The sequence below is a fragment of the Cherax quadricarinatus genome, chromosome 29, assembly GCF_038502225.1.
Source record: "Cherax quadricarinatus isolate ZL_2023a chromosome 29, ASM3850222v1, whole genome shotgun sequence".
Lineage (NCBI taxonomy): Eukaryota > Metazoa > Arthropoda > Malacostraca > Decapoda > Parastacidae > Cherax > Cherax quadricarinatus.
The window spans coordinates 17,575,757-17,599,506 of NC_091320.1; the positions used below are offsets into that span (position 1 = coordinate 17,575,757).

General features: G+C 42.1%; 1 protein-coding gene across 1 annotated transcript in view; it reads right to left on the minus strand.

The window, feature by feature from the left end:
* The window catches only part of LOC128690372 (glycerol-3-phosphate phosphatase), a 165,154-nt gene that overhangs the window by 23,189 nt on the left and 118,215 nt on the right, over positions 1 to 23,750 (minus strand). Inside the window, exon 5 of the mRNA XM_070089631.1 lies at positions 3,799 to 3,940. Coding sequence (XP_069945732.1) covers positions 3,799 to 3,940 — 142 coding nt within the window. The remainder of the gene's footprint in view (positions 1 to 3,798; positions 3,941 to 23,750) is intronic.

The following is a 23,750-nucleotide window of genomic DNA, read 5'->3' on the forward strand; positions in this document are numbered from 1 at the left end:
GACCTCTGTAACATTATCATTATAACCTCTGTAATATTGCCATCATTACCTCTGTAATATTACCATCATTACCTCTGTAATATTACCATCATTACCTCTGTAATATTACCATCATTACCTCTGTAATATTACCATCATTACCTCTGTAATATTACCATCATTACCTCTGTAATATTACCATCATTACCTCTGTAATATTACCATCATTACCTCTGTAATATAACCATCATTACCTCTGTAATATAACCATCATTACCTCTGTAATATAACCATCATTACCTCTGTAATATAACCATCATTACCTCTGTAATATAACCATCATTACCTCTGTAATATAACCATCATTACCTCTGTAATATAACCATCATTACCTCTGTAATATAACCATCATTACCTCTGTAATATAACCATCATTACCTCTGTAATATAACCATCATTACCTCTGTAATATTACCATTATTACCTCTGTAATATAACCATCATTACCTCTGTAATATTACCATCATTACCTCTGTAATATTACCATCATTACCTCTGTAATATAACCATCATTACCTCTGTAATATAACCATCATTACCTCTGTAATATTACCATCATTACCTCTGTAATATAACCATCATTACCTCTGTAATATTACCATCATTACCTCTGTAATATAACCATCATTACCTCTGTAATATTACCATCATTACCTCTGTAATATTACCATCATTACCTCTGTAATATTACCATCATTACCTCTGTAATATTACCATCATTACCTCTGTAATATTACCATCATTACCTCTGTAATATTACCATCATTACCTCTGTAATATTACCACCATTACCTCTGTAATATTATCATCATTACCTCTGTAATATTACCATCATTACCTCTGTAATATTACCATCATTACCTCTGTAATATAACCATCATTACCTCTGCAATATAACCATCATTACCACTGTAATATAACCATCATTACCTCTGCAATATAACCATCATTACCACTGTAATATAACCATCATTACCTCTGCAATATAACCATCATTATCACTGTAATATAACCATCATTACCTCTGCAATATAACCATCATTACCACTGTAATATAACCATCATTACTTCTGCAATATAACCATCATTACCACTGTAATATAACCATCATTACCTCTGTAATTCCGTCTTGCTACACTGTCATGCACAGGTCGGGCTGAGGAAGCGCAGTAAATTAACTAGTCAGACGACGCAATTTAATTGAAAAGTTTGTGGAAGTCGCCTGACACCTGCTGCTCTATTTCACCTAGTAGTAAGTAGGTACTTGAGAGTTTAACAATTGTTGTTGGTGGCATCCTGGTGGAGAACATAAACAAGGAAACCCAGTGGAAATAAGCCACACTAATTAGCTACTTTGGGTGATCCTGGGTTACTAACCCTTGGAGGTTAATAATGTTAATGATGCTGATGGACAGTGTACTGGTAATGTTGATGGAAAGTGTACTGGTAATGTTGATGTAAAGTGTACTGGTAATGTTGATGGACAGTGTACTGGTAATGTTGATGTAAAGTGTACTGGTAATGTTGATGTAAAGTGTACTGGTAATGTTGATGGACAGTGTACTGGTAATGTTGATGTAAAGTGTACTGGTAATGTTGATGGACAGTGTACTGGTAATGTTGATGTAAAGTGTACTGGTAATGTTGATGGACAGTGTACTGGTAATGTTGATGTAAAGTGTACTGGTAATGTTGATGGACAGTGTACTGGTAATGTTGATGGACAGTGTACTGGTAATGTTGATGTAAAGTGTACTGGTAATGTTGATGTAAAGTGTACTGGTAATGTTGATGGACAGTGTACTGGTAATGTTGATGGACAGTGTACTGGTAATGTTGATGTAAAATGTACTGGTAATGTTGATGGACAGTGTACTGGTAATGTTGATGTAAAGTGTACTGGTAATGTTGATGTAAAGTGTACTGGTAATGTTGATGGAAAGTGTACTGGCAATGTTGATGTAAAGTGTACTGGTAATGTTGATGGAAAGTGTACTGGTAATGTTGATGTAAAGTGTACTGGTAATGTTGATGTAAAGTGTACTGGTAATGTTGATGTAAAGTGTACTGGTAATGTTGATGGAAAGTGTACTGGCAATGTTGATGTAAAGTGTACTGGTAATGTTGATGGAAAGTGTACTGGTAATGTTGATGGAAAGTGTACTGGCAATGTTTATGTAAAGTGTACTGGTATTGTTGATGGAAAGTGTACTGGTAATGTTGATGTAAAGTGTACTGGTAATGTTGATGGAAAGTGTACTGGTAATGTTGATGGAAAGTGTACTGGTAATGTTGATGGAAAGTGTACTGGTAATGTTGATGGAAAGTGTACTGGCAATGTTTATGTAAAGTGTACTGGTATTGTTGATGGAAAGTGTACTGGTAATGTTGATGTAAAGTGTACTGGTAATGTTGATGGAAAGTGTACTGGTAATGTTGATGTAAAGTGTACTGGTAATGTTGATGGAAAGTGTACTGGCAATGTTGATGTAAAGTGTACTGGTAATGTTGATGGAAAGTGTACTGGTAATGTTGATGGAAAGTGTACTGGTAATGTTGATGGAAAGTGTACTGGTAATGTTGATGGAAAGTGTACTGGCAATGTTTATGTAAAGTGTACTGGTATTGTTGATGGAAAGTGTACTGGTAATGTTGATGTAAAGTGTACTGGTAATGTTGATGGAAAGTGTACTGGTAATGTTGATGGAAAGTGTACTGGTAATGTTGATGGAAAGTGTACTGGTAATGTTGATGGAAAGTGTACTGGTAATGTTGATGGAAAGTGTACTGGTAATGTTGATGGAAAGTGTACTGGTAATGTTGATGGAAAGTGTACTTGTAATGTTGATGGAAAGTGTACTGGTAATGTTGATGGAAAGTGTACTGGTAATGTTGATGGAAAGTGTACTGGTAATGTTGATGGAAAGTGTACTGGTAATGTTGATGGAAAGTGTACTGGTAATGTTGATGGAAACTGTACTGGTAATGTTGATGGAAAGTGTACTAGTAATGTTGATGTAAAGTGTACTGGTAATGTTGATGGAAAGTGTACTGGTAATGTTGATGGAAAGTGTACTGGTAATGTTGATGGAAACTGTACTGGTAATGTTGATGGAAAGTGTACTGGTAATGTTGATGGAAAGTGTACTGGTAATGTTGATGGAAACTGTACTGGTAATGTTGATGGAAAGTGTACTGGTAATGTTTATGGAAACTGTACTAGTAATGTTGATGTAAAGTGTACTGGTAATGTTGATGGAAAGTGTACTGGTAATGTTGATGGAAAGTGTACTGGTAATGTTGATGTAAATAAGGGTAAAGATTACATCTACGGTAGAAGACATCAGCGAGGACAAGTTTATAAATGATTCAGAGAACCCACAAGTTGATAAATCAGACACATGTGCAACACTTGGCTATCTTTACTGTGGAAATGTTTCTCAACACAGTGGCTTCTTCAGTCCAATACAAAGAAGAATGGTTGAAGATCGGAAGGAATTTGAAGTAATCAGTTCCTCAGCCTGGAGTCGATGTAATCTACGACTGCTTCACCTCACCTATCTGCAGTATATAAGCCGCCTCTTCACGCATATGCTGTATTCATTTCAAGATTGTTGGACTGATTACATCGACTCCAGGCTCAGAGACATTACCTCGAACTCCTGATCTTCAACCATTCTTCTTTGTACTGGACTGATGAAGCCACTGCGTGCCGAGGACAACAAGGAGAGAGGCGTGTGGGGTGTCTCAGGTACTCACGTATCACCTATGATGAGTGTTTTCTCTGGCTGGACACCGTAGCGAGCCTGCAACATGTAAAACATGTTGAGGGAAGGTTTGCCCATTACACGGGGAGGCCGCTGTGTCGCGTTCTCTATAGTCTTGACCAGAATGCCAGCAGCTGGAACCATGATCTCTAGATTATTAAAAGTATCAGGTACATGAGTATTTTATAGACTTGAAGATATCAACACGATCATGGAGAAGATTATCAGGAGGAGAGTGGTGGAACACCTGGAATGGAACAAGATTATAAATGAAAACCAGCATGGGTTCATGGAAGGCAAATTCTGTGTCACAACCCTTCTGGAGTTTTATGACAAGGTAACAGAAGTAAGACACGAGAGAGAGGGGTGGGTTGATTGCATTTTCCTAGACTGCAGGAAGGCCTTTGACACAGTTCCCCACAAGAGATTAGTACAGAAGCTCGAGGATCAGGCGCATATAACAGGGAGGGCACTGCAATGGATCAGGGAATACCTGACAGGGAGGCAACAACGAGTCATGGTACGTGAAGAGGTATCACAGTGGACGCCTGTGACAAGCGGGGTCCCACAGAGGTCAGTTCTAGGACCAGTGCTATTTTTGATATATGCGAACGACATGATGGAAGGAATAAACTCTGAAGTGTCCCTATTCGCAGATGATGTGAAGCTGACGAGAAGAATTAAATCGGATGAGGATGAGGCAGGACTGCAAAGAGACCTGGACAGGCTGGACATGTGGTCCAGAAACTGGCTTCTCGAATTCAACCCTGCCAAATGCAAAGTCATGAAGATTGGGGAGGGGCAAAGAAGACCGCAGACAGAGTATAGGCTAGGTGGACAAAGACTGCAGACCTCACTCAGGGAGAAAGACCTTGGGGTGACTATAACACCGAGCACGTCACCGGGGGCACACATCAACCAAATAACTGCTGCAGCATATGGGCGCCTGGCAAACCTGAGAATAGCGTTCTGATACCTTAATAAGAATCGTTCAAGACACTGTACACTGTGTATGTTAGTCCCATACTGGAGTATGCAGCACCAGTCTGGAACCCACACCTGGTCAAGCACGTCAAGAAGTTAGAGAAAGTACAAAGGTTTGCAACAAGACTAGTCCCAGAGCTCAGGGGAATGTCGTACGAGGAAAGGTTGAGGGAAATCGGACTGACGACACTGGAGGACAGAAGGGTCAGGGGAGACATGATAACGACATACAAGGTACTGCGGGGAATAGACAAGGTGGACAGAGATATTATGTTCCAGAGAGGGGACACAGAAACAAGGGGTCACAACTGGAAGCTGAAGACTCAGACGAGTCACAGAGACGTTAGGAAGTATTTCTTCAGTCATAGAGTCGTCAGGAAGTGGAATAGCCTAGCAAGAGAAGTAGTGGAGGCAGGAACCATACGTAGTTTTAAGAAGAGGTATGACAAAGCTTAGGAAGCAGAGAGGGAGAGGACCTAGTAGCGATCAGTGAAGAGGCGGGGCCAGGAGCTGAGTCTCGACCCCTGCAACCACAATTAGGTGAGTAGGTGAGTACACACACACACACACACACACACACACACACACACACACACACACACACTCACACACACACACACACACACACGTAACTGCTGCAGCATATGGGCGCCTAGCAAACCTCAGAACAGCATTCCGACATCTTAATAAGGAATCGTTCAGGACCCTGTACACCGTATACGTTAGGCCCATATTGGAGTATGCGGCACCAGTTTGGAACCCACACCTAGCCAAGCACGTAAAGAAACTAGAGAAAGTGCAAAGGTTTGCAACAAGACTAGTCCCAGAGCTAAGAGGTATGTCCTACGAGGAGAGGTTAAGGGAAATCAACCTGACGACACTGGAGGACAGGAGAGATAGGGGGGACATGATAACGACATACAAAATACTGAGAGGAATTGACAAGGTGGACAAAAACAGGATGTTCCAGAGATTGGACACAGTAACAAGGGGACACAGTTGGAAGCTAAAGACACAGATGAATCACAGGGATGTTAGGAAGTATTTCTTCAGCCACAGAGTAGTCAGTAAGTGGAATAGTTTGGGAAGCGATGTAGTGGAGGCAGGATCCATACATAGCTTTAAGCAGAGGTACGATAAAGCTCACGGCTCAGGGAGAGTGACCTAGTAGCGATCAGTGAAGAGGCGGGGCCAGGAGCTCGGACTCGACCCCCGCAACCTCAACTAGGTGAGTACAACTAGGTGAGTACGTGGTAATGCTTTATTTACAGTGAACAGTCAGGGTATTTCTCCAGAATGGTCTGTAATATACCACTGTGGATAAAATACTTTGACATATCTTGAACATTTCTGAGTGAGTTGTCTCTAAATTCATTAATTTTATCGCACTCCAGTACATAATGACGCAGGGTGTGACAATAGTCTACATCTGGTGGTGGTGATTTAACCTGCCAAAGATAGTTGTAACCCAGCCGGAGCCGGGAGGCATTGACATCCAAGAGTCGGCTTATTTTGTTGGGGTCGTCCCTCAGTTACTAAAAACAACAGACATAGCCCCACTCCACAAAGGGGGCAGTAAAGCAACAGCAAAGAACTACAGACCAATAGCACTAACATCCCATATCATAAAAATCTTTGAAAGGGTCCTAAGAAGCAAGATCACCACCCATCTAGAAACCCATCAGTTACACAACCCAGGGCAACATGGGTTTAGAACAGGTCGCTCCTGTCTGTCTCAACTACTGGATCACTACGACAAGGTCCTAAATGCACTAGAAGACAAAAAGAATGCAGATGTAATATATACAGACTTTGCAAAAGCCTTCGACAAGTGTGACCATGGCGTAATAGCGCACAAAATGCGCGCTAAAGGAATAACAGGAAAAGTCGGTCGATGGATCTATAATTTCCTCACTAACAGAACACAGAGAGTAGTCGTCAACAGAGTAAAGTCCGAGGCAGCTACGGTGAAAAGCTCTGTTCCACAAGGCACAGTACTAGCTCCCATCTTGTTCCTCATCCTCATATCCGACATAGACAAGGATGTCAGCCACAGCACCGTGTCTTCCTTTGCAGATGACACCCGAATCTGCATGACAGTGTCTTCCATTGCAGACACTGCAAGGCTCCAGGCGGACATCAACCAAATCTTTCAGTGGGCTGCAGAAAACAATATGAAGTTCAACGATGAGAAATTTCAATTACTCAGATATGGTAAACATGAGGAAATTAAATCTTCATCAGAGTACAAAACAAATTCTGGCCACAAAATAGAGCGAAACACCAACGTCAAAGACCTGGGAGTGATTATGTCGGAGGATCTCACTTTCAAGGACCATAACATTGTATCAATCGCATCTGCTAGAAAAATGACAGGATGGATAATGAGAACCTTCAAAACTAGGGAGGCAAAGCCCATGATGACACTCTTCAGGTCACTTGTTCTATCTAGGCTGGAATATTGCTGCACTCTAACAGCACCTTTCAAGGCAGGTGAAATTGCCGACCTAGAAAATGTACAGAGAACTTTCACGGCGCGCATAACGGAGATAAAACACCTCAATTACTGGGAGCGCTTGAGGTTTCTAAACCTGTATTCCCTGGAACGCAGGAGGGAGAGATACATGATTATATACACCTGGAAAATCCTAGAGGAACTAGTACCGAACTTGCACACGAAAATCACTCACTACGAAAGCAAAAGACTTGGCAGACGATGCACCATCCCCCCAATGAAATGCAGGGGTGTCACTAGCACGTTAAGAGACCATACAATAAGTGTCAGGGGCCCGAGACTGTTCAACTGCCTCCCAGCACACATAAGGGGGATTACCAACAGACCCCTGGCAGTCTTCAAGCTGGCACTGGACAAGCACCTAAAGTCAGTTCCTGATCAGCCGGGCTGTGGCTCGTACGTTGGTTTGCGTGCAGCCAGCAGCAACAGCCTGGTTGATCAGGCGCTGATCCACCAGGAGGCCTGGTCACAGACCGGGCCGCGGGGGCATTGACCCCCGAAACTCTCTCCAGGTAAACTCCAGGTAATAGATATGTGGCTCCTCCTGTAGGATAGAATGATGATAGATGGGCTGACTGGTGTCAATCTCCCTAAGTCTTAAGTCAATAAAATTCAGTTGAAATTCTTTTCGTATTATTGTTCTCAAACTGCTAACTGACAACCCAAGATTGTAATCTACTCTTAGCCAGTTTATCAGTTCTATCATGCATCTGAAGACCAATGTGAGATGGAATCCACAGCATGTGCACTCTGACTCCACTGTCCACAATGTGTGGTATGATAAGGTTGTTTGACAAAATATTAAATAAAAATATTTATAACGCGGGGGCGTTGACCCCCGAAACCCTCTCCAGGTATACATTAAATGATGATAGTCTACTTGGAGAGCATATCTCAAAGTCAACATACTTGGGACTGGATATTCAACACGATAAATTTAAATTAATTTTTGGACCTGTATCATGCGTGGACACAAGTATCTTCGCTCTTCTACGTCTACTGGACAATACTTTTCTGCCGGTTAACTGCTCAGTACTGCGCTAACTTCTTAACTAATTCACCTCACCGTCAACACAAGGCTTTTCTTTACTTTAGTTGACAGATATTTTGTGTCAATACAGCACACGTTCCTACACCTGAGTTAAGACAATGAAACTGCTATGGAAAAATCAGTTGAAGTTCTTTTCGTATTATTCTTCTCAAACTGCTAACTGACAACCCAAGATTGTAATCTACTCTTAGCCAGTTTATCAGTTCTGTCATGCATCTGAAGAATCAGAACCCCTGCCGATAGCATGTGGAGTTCCCCAAGGTAGTATTCTGGGTCCCTTATTTTTTTCATGCTATGTCAATGACATGCCTATCAGTGTCAAGTGCAAACTCTTACTGTATGCAGATGACAGTGCTCTGTTAGTGTCAGGTAAAGACCCACAAGATATAGCTAATGTTTTAACACTGGAATTGGAGTCCTGCAGCAAATGGTTAGTAGAAAACAAACTATCATTACACCTCGGGAAAACTGAAGCCATTCTCTTTGGCACGAAACATGAACTGAGAAGGGTAAATAATTTTAATGTCCAGTGTAATGGGGAGCCCATCACTTTGATTTCATCAGTAAAATATCTGGGAATCCCCTTTGACCCATGCATGTCAGGAGAATTGATAGGGAACAGTGTAGTACAGAAAGCGAATGCCAGACTGAAGTTCCTGTATAGACTAGCACAGTGTCTACCTACTGAGGCTCGCAGGACCCTATGTCTAGCCCTTATACAATGCCATATGGATTACGCTTACTCTTCATGGTACTCTGCCTTGACAAAAAAACTGAAAGATAGACTGCAAATCACCCATAACAAAATCGTAAGATTCATCCTGGGGCTGGGACCAAGAGAACATGTAGGCCAGAATGAATTACAGCAGTTGGATATGCTGAATGTTGAAGACAGAGTAAAACAACTGAAGCTAAATCATGTTTATAAAATTGCTCACAGTGTCCAGAATATCTTGCTGTCAATTTTGTCAAGGTTGGGAACCAAAGCAATCATAGTACTAGGGGGAGAGAGCACAACTTTGCAGTACCCACAGTCATTGGCCAGGCTTCAAACACCTTTTATTGTACAGCAATAAAGGAATGGAACAGACTGCCCGCACATGTCAAAGCCAGTCATAGCATGAACCAGTTCAAGAAGAGTGCCAAAAGGTGTCTGATGAATGTAGCTACAGAAAGGGAGGGGAATGATTTTCTATGTTGTAGCTAACATACGTGTAAATTTTATCTTATTCCTAGTAATGACCCTCGTACTGTAGATAGTCTTAATGACCCTCGTGTAGTAGATAGTCTTTTTAGTATGATAATAAGATGTTATCTTCATTATAGAATAATAAGAAAATATTATAACCTTTATATTATAATAATAAGGTAAAAGGACCCCAATGGAAATAAGTCACTCTGTCTGACTTTTTTGGATTATCCCAGGTTCTCTACACATATGCTGCTATGTATGATAATTCTATGTAACTGTATTTGTGTATACCTGAATAAACTTACTTACTTACTTAATGTGAGATGGAATCCAGAGCATATGAACTCTGACTCCGCTGTCCACAATCTTACCATACCTGTGCCTGGCTTCTGACACAAGCATGTCACAATTTATACTTAATGAGTTGAGAGCATTTATAGATGACAGAGAATCACTTACAATTTAAGTGTCAACCTTAGATATATGAACGCATTTGAGTGCAAGGAGTATGGCAAACAGTTCTGTTTGAAGGGTAGAGGCCCAGTTATTGATGCATGCTCCAATTTCTTTATGAGAGCCATCACTCTGTACGACAACAGCAGCACTACCAGCTGCATCAGTGGATTGGTGAATAGAACCATCAACGTAAATAATTTGTGAAAGAGTGTTCTGTGTGACTAAGTTATCAGTACAGCTTAAGGCATCATGTTTGGCTTCAAGACGAAGCTTTGGTTGTGATTTAAGAAGAATTTGGTTGGAAACGTGGTGACGTGTACTTAGCTCAATGGTGACGTGTACTTAGCTCAGTGGTGACGTATACTAAGCTCAGTGGTGACGTGTACTTAGCAGTGGTGACGTGTACTTAGCTCAGTGGTGACGTGTACTTAGCTCAGTGAGGACGTTTGTGTGCTCTCCTTGGGCTGAACCAAGATGCCCTCCACCGAGTAACTTTACCAGCAGCTTAAGGAAGAATTGAGGGTAGCGAAGTTGGAGATACGACGATTGACTGAGGAAAACAAGAGAATTCGTAGTAGTCCTCCAGTTTTGAGTCCTCAGGTCAAGAAGGGAACCTGGACAGTGGATGGACAGCATGGAACGAAGTTGACGATCAAAAAGAATGGAAAGGCAGAAACGATGAAGAAGAGACTGCTGTGGAAACTGTTGTGGAAACATCTAATGCATACTCCGTGCTTCCTGACGAACGTGAGTCGACTACAGGGAACGTCACGACGAACAACACCAAGGAAGGTATGAATATTGTTGTTGTTGAGGATAGCCAGGTTAGATACATGGATAGGGCCTTCTGCTTGAAGGACAGGAGTAGGAGACAGAGGGTTTGCTTTCCTGGGGCTGGGATGGAGGACATTGTTAGCCGGCTTGACAACATCATGAACGGTATCAATCCTATTATTTGCCTCAGTGGTGGAGCCAATGATGTAGACAAGCGTAGAAGTGAGGATTTAGTTAGAAAGTTCAGGACAGCTATAGACATAATTAGGAAGAAGGGGGGCATCCTGTTATATGTGGCATTTTGCCAAGAATGGGTGTTGGAAATGAATGGTTGTCCAGAGCAATTGGTATTAATTGTTGGCTGGATAAACACTGTAAGGATAATGCAGTACCATTCATTGACAACTGGGACAACTTCTATGGCCAAAATGACATGTATGCCAGGGATGGGGTTCACTTATCCAAGGAAGGTGTGGGGTTTCTTGCTAGCTCAGTTGAGGAGGGTTGTTAGGACTTTAAACTAGGATTAGTTAGAGGTATGAGTTTAGAAATGATAAATAATGAGTATGGATATATTGACTTATGCTCTGATATTAAGAATCTTAATAGTAACTGTCATGGAGTAACTCTGGGTAATGATAATTCCAGAAATTGTGTAAAAACAAAGATGAATAGGAAAAATGTGCAGAAGAAAAAATATATGATAGTATTTTATTCTAACAGTCGAAGTGCAAGAAATAAGATTAATGAACTACGTTTGGTAGCATGTGCTGGGAACTTTGATGTCATTGCATTAACTGAGACGTGGTATGATTTAAAGAGTCGGGATGTGATTGCTGAGTGCAATATTCAAGGGTTTAAGTTGTTCCATGTGGATAGATGTAATGGGAAGGGGGAGGAGTTGCATTATATGTTCGAGAAAATATTAACTGTTGCATAAAAACAGGTATAAAAATAGATGGAACAGTAACAGAATCTGTTTGGGTAGAGTTTGTAGAAGGTCAAGAAAAACTGATTCTAGGTGTAATATACCGACCTCCTGGCTTGGATCACGATAGAGGGAGACTTCTTTGGGACGAAATTGTTAGGGCTTCTAGACACAATAACATAGTGATAGTAGGGGATTTTAACTTTAGTCAAATTTAGACAACTTTTTCAAGTGAGAATTGTTAGATCTGAGAGGGACGTGACCTCTCAGTGGCTACATTCTCACTACTACTACTCTGCACCTCTCCTTCTGACAGTATTTAAGTCTCAACACTGTCGCTTGATCTTCCTCTTTCACTAGTGGAACACAGTCGAAGTCTGTTCATTGATCATCGACGATCTTGCCTCTCTCAGATTACCCCGTGTTGGGAGAGACTTCGCTTAGAGTGGTGCATCATCAGGATTGGTGTGTCGGTGGTTGCCTACCCAAGTACAGGAAGCCTGTTGCTGCCTGAAGTCTCTACGCCAGTCTTGCCGCCGCTCAGGATATACAGTGCTCCATCAAGCTACAGTTCACCTCCTCAGTGTCCTGCGCCAGGCAAGTACGTGTGTCTACTTACACGTACTTGCCTAGCTGAGTACTCTCAATGATTTCTTTGACGTTGGTGTTTCCGATTGTTTTGTACATGAAGATTTAATTTCCGCCATATCTGAGTAATTGAAATTTCTGTTAACTTTATTGTTTTCATGAAAGATTTGGTTGATGTCTGCCTTACGTAATTAGATTCGGGTGTCAGATGCGGATATAAGGATGAGGAACTTGTGGAACAGAGCTTTTCACCGAAGCTGCCTCGGACTTTACTCTGTTGACGACTACTCTCTGTGTTCTGTTAGTGAGGAAATTATAGATCCATCGACCGACTTTTCCTGTTATTCCTTTAGCACGCATTTTGTGCGCTATTACGCCATGGTCACACTTGTCGAAGGCTTTTGCAAAGTCTGTATATATTACAGACTTTGCAAAAGCCTTCGACAAGTGTGACCATGGCGTAATAGCGCACAAAATGCGTGCTAAAGGAATAACAGGAAAAGTCGGTCGATGGATCTATAATTTCCTCACTAACAGAACACAGAGAGTAGTCGTCAACAGAGTAAAGTCCGAGGCAGCTACGGTGAAAAGCTCTGTTCCACAAGGCACAGTACTCGCTCCCATCTTGTTCCTCATCCTTATATCCGACATAGACAAGGATGTCAGCCACAGCACCGTGTCTTCCTTTGCAGATGACACCCGAATCTGCATGACAGTGTCTTCCATTGCACGTACTTGCCTAGCTGAGTACTCTCAATTTTTAGCCGATTGTCACCGCCACAACTGTTATTTCATCTTTACGTAATTAGAAGATGCCTTCATTGCCTTCCACCTCCCACCCCTCTTCCACTCTCCCTCTACCACCCACACCTGCCTCTGCCTCTTCTAAATCCAATTCTTTCTCGCTAAACCTCAAATTCTCTAATCCTGATGCGACTATCTGTCCTGAAAATTTATTACATCAGATCACTGGTGCACCTCAACAAAAAGTCTTTAAAACCAACTCAGGCTTCAAACTCCTTCTTGACAAACATTCCTATGAAACGTACACCTCAACCGAAACCAGACAAAAACTTCTCAACGCCGGCTTCACCATTATTTGGACCCCTGAGCACTGTGCCAAAAGCACAGTCATTGCTAAACACGTAGACTACTCTCTCCTGACAGCCTATGATACAGACAAAGACTTAATAAAAGACATCAGTACTAAGAACAAAGTCGCCGTTGACGATATTTACAGACCCGAAAACTCTATCATTCTCAAAATACGCTGTTCTACTCCTGCTGACGCCTCTACACTCTTCAGTCAAGGAATCCTTGCCAAGACCATCCGCATTCCTCCAAACACTCTCTTCACTCCGAACTTCCACCCAAATGCTACAGATTCGGCCACTGCAAAAACACATGTACATCTACACAAGTCTGCTCCAGATGTTCAGCAACTGGCCATTTCTGGAATACTTGCAACCTCCCCCTTAAATGTTCTAACTGCGGTGGGTCACACACTGCAGTTGCAAATTCCTGCCCCTCTAGAAAAGACATTCTCTTCTCTCTCAGAGCAAGCCAATCTCCCTCCCTTCCCAACCCCATCCCTGTACCTCCCTCCCTTAACATACCGCCCTCCTCCACCCCAATGCCTGGGCCTCCCAAAGCACTTGGTCTACCTCTTCTACCCTACACACAAACACCAACACACAGACTACAAACACCTCTCCATCTATGCCTACACCCACACTAGACTACAAAACTAACTGTCAACTCGCCACTGCTGCGATGGTAATCTCTCAAGCTTACCAATCAGACTACTCACATGTTCTTAACCTAATCTTGTCTGCTAACAATCTTCCCTCCCTAATCATCCCTCCTTCTTGCTTCTCTTCTAAACCCCCTACAACCTCTAACTCCTCCCTCTCTCCCACCCCTCCACTTCCTACACCCACCAGCTCTCCTCCTCCCCTACCCCTTTTCACTACTTCTACCCCTCCCACCAACACCCCTGCTGCTGCTGCTACGACCACCCGCCCCCCCACCTCCTTACCCACCTTCTCATCTCCAACCAAAGCTTCCACTTCCTCATCCCTTACCATAGCTTCCACTTCCTCATCCCTTACCAAAGCTTCCACTTCCACATCCCTTACCAAAGCTTCCACTTCCTCTGCATCTACCTTCGCCAACTCCTCCACTACATCCAAAACTTCATCCAGGTCCAACTCCACCTCCTCCAGACAAAATCCACTCAAACCTAAACCTGCCCCAACTTCTGACAGACAGACAAAAGAACATAAAAACAGATCCATCTCTTCCTCCCCCTCCAGGAAACAGATCCGTAACACCTACAAACACACATCCACTGATGGCACCACTATCATGGGCTTTAATCCTGAGTTTTCTTTGGTATTGCGGTGTTGGCTGCTTGTGTAATGGTGTCCTGGATGAGATCAAGTTGAGTATCGATGTCAGAGGTGGGTTTGTTGTTGTAGTCATAGGTGAGGTTAAATCATGTTTAAAGTGATTCAGTTCAACGTACATTCTTACTTGAAGCATAGAGGCCAGATATTGTTTTGCTAAACAGTACCTGCCTCAAAGCCCCTCAACGTATCCGCCATTATGGTTATACTGCACTACAGTCTCCCTATGATCCCCACGATGGGGTTGCCATCCTTGTCAAATCCAACATAAAACACGAATTTCTCCCAATCCCTTTTATTTACCAACACTGTCTTGCAGTCAGAATACACACCCACCTTGGCCCCTTTATCTTTTTCACCACCTATTCTCGCCCAAGCACTATTCTCAACATACTCGACCTTTCCTTACTCTTCATCTACACTAACATACCTACTAGTTGACATGAATGCCAAACACACCGCCTTTCATCACACCAGTAACAACCAACTTGGTCACCAATTACTCAACTTCACAAACCATAAACACCTAATTCATCTCGGCCCAGACTTCAACACCTTCTATAACCACACAGGCCAAGGCAAACCAGACATCATTCTGGCAAACCGAGCCAGCTCTCTATTTCAACACTACATCTCACCTGGCCCTATTACAGGCTCTGATCACATCCCAGTCATCTCACACATCTCCTCCAACCCTATCCTCATCCCAGCCACACCTTCCTTCTACAAGAACGCTGACTGGGATGCTTTCAAACAACACATAGACAATACTAACCTCACCTATGACTAAAACAACAAACTCAACTCTGACATCGATACTCAACTTGATCTCATCCAGGACACCATTACACAAGCAGCCAACATCGCAATACCAAAGAAAACTCACACCACTCGTTATTCCTTCAAACCCTCATTCAGAAAAAGAAGACTAATTATCTGCTACCACAACCGATTCCTCTACAACACACATAGATTTAATCAAGTCCGATTAGATCTCATTTACCTTAGAAACAACAATCTACACAGCCTAGACCAAGACCACAACAATCACTGGTCACAACTCAAACAACAAGCGGACAAACAGCGTATTAAAAACACTAAAGCCTTCTGGAACTTTATCAAAAAAATCAGAGGCACAACTCCCACCAACAAATTCAAACACATCACCCACAACAACACACACATCTCAGACCCGCAGGCTGCTACTAACATCTTCAAACACATCTGGGAGAACATCTTCCATCCTCACCCACCTCACCCTAACGTTATTCAACACATTCAGAACATAGAACACTGGAACACTGCACACACACACAAGAAACAACACCAGATAGCCACAGCCATCTGGACTCTCTTACCTCCTCCCAAGAACTTGACACTCCTTTCACGATGAGATTAAGACACATGTGCAACATCTGGGTATCTTTATTGTAGACGTTTCGCCATCCAGTGGCTTTATCAATACAAATTCTAGGACATAACTTGAAGACAGTAGAACTATGTACAGAAGATGAGGTAATCAGTCCCTCAACCTAGGAGTAGGTGCAAAGAGCACCATAGTCGTGGAGATTCTGAAGCAGAAGAAAGGAGCCTGGCGCTTATATAGTAACGTCAGGTGTAGCAGACGAGGGCATATTCACTGGTAGGTGGGATTCCCCAGAGGAAGTAGGTCCTTCCCAAAGAGATGGGTTAGTAGTAGTAGTAGTTGTCGTAGTCGTGAAGGTTATGTACATGTCCTCAGAATTAAGATTCCATGATGTTGCAGTGTCTCAACCTAGGAGTAGGTGCAAAGAGCACCTTTGCACCTACTCCTAGGTTGAGGGACTGATTACCTCATCTTCTGTACATAGTTCTACTGTCTTCAAGTTATGTCCTAGAATTTGTATTGATAAAGCCACTGGATGGCGAAACGTCTACAATAAAGATACCCAGATGTTGCACATGTGTCTTAATCTCATCTTGTCGGTATTATGTACCATTCGTACACAACTCCTTTCACCAACACAGACATTAAAACTCTCCTCAAACATCTTCCTCCCAAGGCTCCTGGTGCCTCTGGCCTAAACCATATTATCCTAAAACACCTTTCTGACTCTATCATTACTGCCTACACAAACCTCCTCAATGCCTCCCTTGCCTCTGGATACTTCCCTTCCCTCTTCAAAGCTGCTACTGGTATTCTCCTTCCTAAACCCCAAAAAGACTCACTCTGATCCTAGAAACTATCGCCCTATCAGCCTCCTCGAAACTTTAGGAAAACTCTTTGAAAAACTCATCAACCATCGCCTTCGCAGATACCTGGAACACAATTCTCTACTTCATGATGGCCAGTTTGGCTTCAGAACACACAGATCCACACAGGATGCCATTAACATCATTCTCAACTACATCCACATAAACACAAAACAAAGAAACAGGACAGCCCTGGTTGCAAAAGACGTTGAAAAAGCTTTTGACACTGTCTGGCATGAAGGGCTCAAGTACAAACTCTGCATTAACTTTAACCTGTCTCTCACTACTCGTAAACTCCTCTGCAACTTCCATACGGCCGTACCATGAGAATCAAATTCCAAGGCTGTTACTCTGACTACTTCACACTAAATGCCGGAGTACCCCAGGGATCTGTCCTCTCCCCTACCCTCTACATTTTATACACTAACGACATTCCAACACCTGTATACCACGGAAATATAAACACATATGCAGTATAATGTGATCCTTTGTTGACAACGTTTCGCCCACACAGTGGGCTTTTTCAAGTCACAAACAGATCTACCTAGGGTGGAAGGTACGCGAGTATTTATAGTCAGGTTCAGAATGCTGAGGTCAGGTGGAGAATGCTGCATCTGATGATGTACCGAGTGGGGTTATAGAGTCTAAAATCTTGGTTAGCTTGGAAGGGAGATTGGATAAGTTTGTGAGCAGTCCTTCTGCAGTGTTCTTCCATTCCTATGCTCTTATGTGGGATAGCGATGAAGAAGTTTCTTGGCAAGTGGTTCAGGTATGTTATAGAAGCCACTATTCTGGTTGAAGTTGTCGGATATAGACATAAGTGATGATTCCAGGATTCTTCGGTATTGAGTGTTGTCTTCTGTGGCGATAAGTCTTGAGTTTCTGTAGTTTATCAAGTGATTGTGTGAATTACGGTGTTGTACACAGGCATTCCTTGTATCGTCAGACCTGCTTGCATATTGGTGTTCTCAAATACGTGTTTGGAGGTCCCTTGATGTTTCGCCCACGTATAATTTGTTGCAGTCATTACAAGAGATTAAGTATACCCCTGCAGAGGGTGGAAGCTTGTCCTGTCTATTACTGGTAATGTCCTTGATGGTCGTGGTTGTGGAGGTAGATACTTGGAATGAGGTATTGGAAAAGATGTTGGAAACGTGTTTGGCAATGGAGTTGGTGGGGAGGACTATGTATCTCTTCTCGGCAGTGTCTTCTCTGGGTGTGTTGAAGATGTTCAATGCCCGTCGTCTGCAGTCTCTGATGAAGTGACGAGGATAGTGGAATTCAGAAAATACTTGTTCAATTATAGTGCATTCTTCCTCAAGAAACTCATTGCTGCAGATTCTGAGTGCACGCGGGGTGAGAAGCTCCTTGATGCTTGTGTTTACCTGGAGAGAGTTCCGGGGGTCAACGTCCCCGCGGCCCGGTCTGTGACCAGGCCTCCTGGTGGATCAGAGCCTGATCAACCAGGCTGTTACTGCTGGCTGCACGCAATCCAACGTACGAGCCACAGCCCGGCTGGTCAGGTACCGACTTTAGGTGCTTGTCCAGTGCCAGCTTGAAGACTGCCATGGGTCTATTGGTAATCCCCCTTATGTATGTTGGGAGGCAGTTGAACAGTCTCGGGCCCCTGACACTTATTGTATTGTCTTGCTAGTGACACCCCTGCTTTTCACTGGGGGGATGTTGCATCGTCTGTCAAGTCTTTTGCTTTCGTTGTGAGTGATTTTCATGTGCAAGTTCAGTACTAACCCCTCTAGGATTTTCCAGGTGTATATAATTATGTATCTCTCCTGCCTGCATTCCAGGGAATACAGGTACAGGAACTTTAAGCGCTCCCAGTAACTGAGGTGTTTTATCTCCGTTATGTACGCCAGGAAGGTTCTCTGTACATTTTCTAGGTCAGCAATTTCACCTGCCTTGAAAGGTGCTGTTAGTGTACAGCAATACTCCAGCCTAGATAGAACAAGCGACCTGAAGAGTGTCATCATGGGCTTGGCATACCTAGTTTTGAAGGTTCTCATTATCCATCCTGTCATTTTTCTAGAAGCTGCGATTGATAATGTTATGGTCCTTGAAGATGAGATCCTCCGACATGATCACTCCCAGGTCTTTGACGTTGGTTTCTCGCTCTATTTTGTGGCCGGAATTTGTTTTGTACTCTGATGAAGTTTTAATTTCCTCGTGTTTACCATATCGGACTAATTGAAATTTCTCATCGTTGAACTTCATATTATTTTATGCAGCCCATTGAAAGATTTGGTTGATATCCGCCTGGAGCCTTGCAGTGTCTGCAATGGAAGACACTGTCATGCAGATTCGGGTGTCATCTGCAAAGGAAGACACGGTGCTGTGGCTGACATCCTTGTCTATGTCAGATATGAGGATGAGAAACAAGATGGGAGCGAGTACTGTGCCTTGTGGAACAGAGCTTTTCACCCTAACCGCCTCAGACTTTACTCTGTTGACTACTACTCTTTGTGTTCTGTTTGTGAGGAAATTATAGATCCATCTCCCAACTTTTCCTGTTATTCCTTTAGCACGCATTTTGTGCGCTATTACGCCATGGTCACATTTGCCGAAGGCTTTTGCAAAGTCTGTATATATTACATCTGCATTCTTTTTGTCTTCTAGTGCATCTAGGACCTTGTCGTAGTGATCCAATAGCTGAGACAGACAGGAGCGACCTGCTCGAAACCCATGTTGCCCTGGGTTGTGTAATTGATGGGTTTCTAGATGGGTGGCGATCTTGCTTCTTAGGACCCTTTCAAAGGTTATAAATCTTAACGTAATTGCACGTTTTCACAATCCATTGAGATCTGTGTGTATTTACTTCTAGACACTTAGTAAGATTCATTCTTACAGTGTTTGGTTCATTTCATAACATTCTAATACCGAGTACAGTGCTAATCTCAATTATCCTATCACTGATACTAGAAATACCAAGCTCCTTCCTCATATTAAGAACCTTTGTAGATTTGGAACAGCCAAGAATAATTCTGAGAGCTTCATTTTGCATTAACTCCAAGGGTCGGAGAGAACTTTCTCCAGCTAATATCAACATGGGAGCAGCATAATCAGTTAAGGGCCTAACATAGGCTATGTACATCATTCTCACGATTCTCACATTAGCACCATAGTTGGGATTGTAGCCAGCACAGCTTAGAGAGCATTTAGCCTATCTTTGCATTTCTTACTTAGTTTTGGTGTAGTGGAATTGTTAAAGGGTACATCTACACCAAGATATCTGTAAGTTTTAACGTAGCTAATGATTTCACCCTGCAAATAGATGGGTGGGGGATGTCGTTTGCTTGTTAATATCTTTGTTTTAGAAAAAGATATTATGAGGCCTAGTCGATTACAAATTGCTTGAACTTTATTAAGAATGGTACTCATCTTCTCATGCCCTATTGTATGGATCATAATGTCATCAGCACAGCTTATAGCTATATGTTTAGGTGAGGCAGGTAGAGCATTTAGGAGAGCATTAATCAGAATATTAAATAGCATGGGACTGAGAACTCCTCCCTGCGGTGTACCTAGGGACATTTCTTTAGACTGACTTCTAAAGCCTTGGTAAAGAGCAAAGAATTCAAGAGCAAGTAGTAGCGCAGCATAATCAATTAATGATCTAATATAAGCAAGATATACCATTTTCACAATTTTAACATTAGCTCCATACCTGGGATGAAAACCTGCCACAACTCTAAGTGCTCTCAGCCTTTCTTTGTATTAGCGACAAAGTCTCGTTACAACAGGTCCAAGTAGTGGGACCTCAAAGCCTATATACCTGTATCTGGTTACATATTCTAGAAGAGACCCATCATGCAACTGGATCTGGCGAACTGTGCCTCTCTGTCGAGGAGGACGCCTATTGAGTATCTTTGTTTTATCAGTAGAAATTATCAACCCCAGGCCCTGGTACGAGGCTAGTACATGGTTAAGGATGTTTTGGGTGATGGAGAATCCGGTGGTGTGAATCATTATATCATCAGCAAAATTAAAATTAATCATATAATGATGGGGCTGGTTAGGCACAGAATTAAATCAAGCATTAATTAGAATATTGAATAGAGTGGGACCGAGCACGCCTCCCTGTGGGGTTCCTAATTCAAAATCTTCAGTTACACTTCTATGTCCCTGGAACAACACAGAATACTTTCTGTTGGACAGGTAACCTTTAATCCAGCGGAGAAGCCATCCTCCAACATCCATTCTGACAAGTTCACAAATGATTACATATCGGTTGGCTACATCAAAAGCAGATTTAAGGTCAAGGAAGGTAGTGTATGAGCTGTCAGTGTGCAGGGTGAGAAAGGTGGTTATGCAAAGATACACACTCCTTCCATGCATGTAACCATGCAACATGGGAGACAAAAAGTGCTTAATTCTGTGCATGAGACGATTAAGAATCATCCTTTCGAATGTTTTATACAAGCAACTAATAAGAGATGTTGGGCGAAATGAGTTTTGTTGATTGGGCTTTGGAATGGGAATAACGAGGCTTCCTTGTGGGACTCCTACTGTGATTGGTTGGGTGGAGGAGTTTGCATCATTTGCATACACATATTGAGTTCTGTTACTAAGGTATGACTTTAGGTAGTTGAGGCAGTGGCTTCTGATACCATAGTACGTTAATTTGAAGTACAGCAGTTCATGGTCGACTGTATCGAAAGCTTTACGTAAATCAATGAAAATGCCCAGTGGGACTTCTTTCTTTTCAAGTGTGGTATATATTAGTTCTAGCATGTGTATGATAGCGTCATTTGTATTTTTATTATTTCTGAATCCAAATTTACAAGGGTTTAATATGTTGTGTGAAACGAGGTAGGAATAGATCCGTCTATGAATTAATTTTTCAAAGATTTTAGAGAGCAGTGGTAAGTTAGATATTGGTCTATAGTTATTCAAGTCAGCTTATGGATCGGAGTGACCCTCGCTATTTTGAGGATTGTTGGGAAGGTAGATGATTCAACGGATTTGTTAAAGGGCCCAGTCCCTGGACCCATTACGTACCTCTGTAATCTGTAAATACCTTTGTAACTTGTCATGATTGTGACCAGACTTACCTGGAGTTCATTACCTTTGTAAATTGTGAGTTCATTACCTTTGTAAATTGTGAGTTCATTACCTTTGTAAATTGTGAGTTCATTACCTCTGTAACTTGCTCAGCTGTCAAAACTTTGGAGTCCAGTCCCTGGACCAATTATGTACCTCTGTAATCTTTTGACTACCGCCCACAGGATGGGTATGGGGTGCATAATAAACATATTAAACTAAAAATAATTGGTGACAATACTTGAGAAGCTTTTTTGTACATAAAAGCAGGAAAGTTGTTTATGTCTCCTGCCTTGTTTTTAAGGGTGTTTATGATGAGCATAACTTCAGTGGGATTGGTTGGCGCTAGGAATAGCGTATTTGGGTAGGTACCTATGAGGTAGTCTGATGGACGGGCGTTTGTGCTTGGTATTTTGTTTGCTAGATTTTTTCCTATGGTGGAGAAGAAAACATTAAGTCTGTTTGCTGTTTCGGTTGGAGTGAGTTGGGGTTCATCTGATTTTGTTAGTTTGATTGCTTTGTTTTTGGATAACTTTTTAGTTCCAAGAATTTCAGATAGAGTTTTCCAGGTTTTTTCATGTCAATTTTGATGTTATGTAATCTATTTTCATAATACAATTTTTTTGACCTTCTTATCAGGCTGGTAAGTGCTGACGAGTAATTTCTCGACTGTTCTCTAGTTATTTGACCCATTCTATACTGTTTTTCATATTTGTGTTTTGTGTTAATGGATTTGAGGATGCTTGGTGTTAGCCAGGGATTATTCAGTCTCTTTGCTGTGATCTGTTTAGTTTTTCTGGGGCAATGTCTGTTGTAGAGGCACTGGGCTTTTTTTTTAGAAAATTATTTATACATTCATTCATATCTGTATATGTTTTAGGCTCATTTTGCCAATCGATGTTATTCATAGCTGCTATAAAGTTGTTAACTGCTGTCTCGTTATGTAGTTTGAAGGTTACTTTAGTAATGTCTTGTGGTAGTTTGCCCAGATTAGTTATAAGAAAGGTTGGGTCGTGGTCTGCAGAGGGCACGGTGCTCTTTGTCTGTGAATGTATGGCAGGTGATACTATCCCAGTTGATAATAGGAGACACACTGTCATTCTCTTCATCCTCACTGTCATCCTCACCATCAGTGTAGATTAACAAGTCCTCATCAACAACATCAGCAGAATCTTCTCCAATCTCATCAGAGCTCTCAGTACTTTCCTCTATCTACTGATTCTCTTCTCTAATTTTTCTAATCATTGAGACAGCTTTGTCTCTCATGATCATGTCTTCATCAGCGCACATACCAAGAAGCAGCTGATCTGTGTGAGCAAAGATGGAATTTCTTTGGATAGTCTTCTTTATTATCTTCTTTTCTTCACTGTTCAAATGTCTCATAAACTGCAATGACTAGAAGACGTTCTTTTGACCGTGTGTGACATAAGGTGCAGCTTGATGTGGAACCATATTGGAGCTCTGAACTTTAAAATCACAATGCCACCTTGTCATTCAGAACAGGGAAATCAGTGAAAATGACTGACTGGAAAGCAACAACTGGCAGCTCAGACAGAGGATCCTTGATTTATTTGCCAATGGGACCTCTCCAATGCTCAGGACCACTTGGCTTACCGTCACACTCCTTTATTTTGCAGCCTACATCTTGACAGGAGGCAGCAGGACAGAAACAACTACATATATGAAACAACTCGTTCATTTCTTCCTGAAATGTAGCTTTTTTTGGAGACATTTTTGTTCTTAAGTTCTATTTCTCTAATG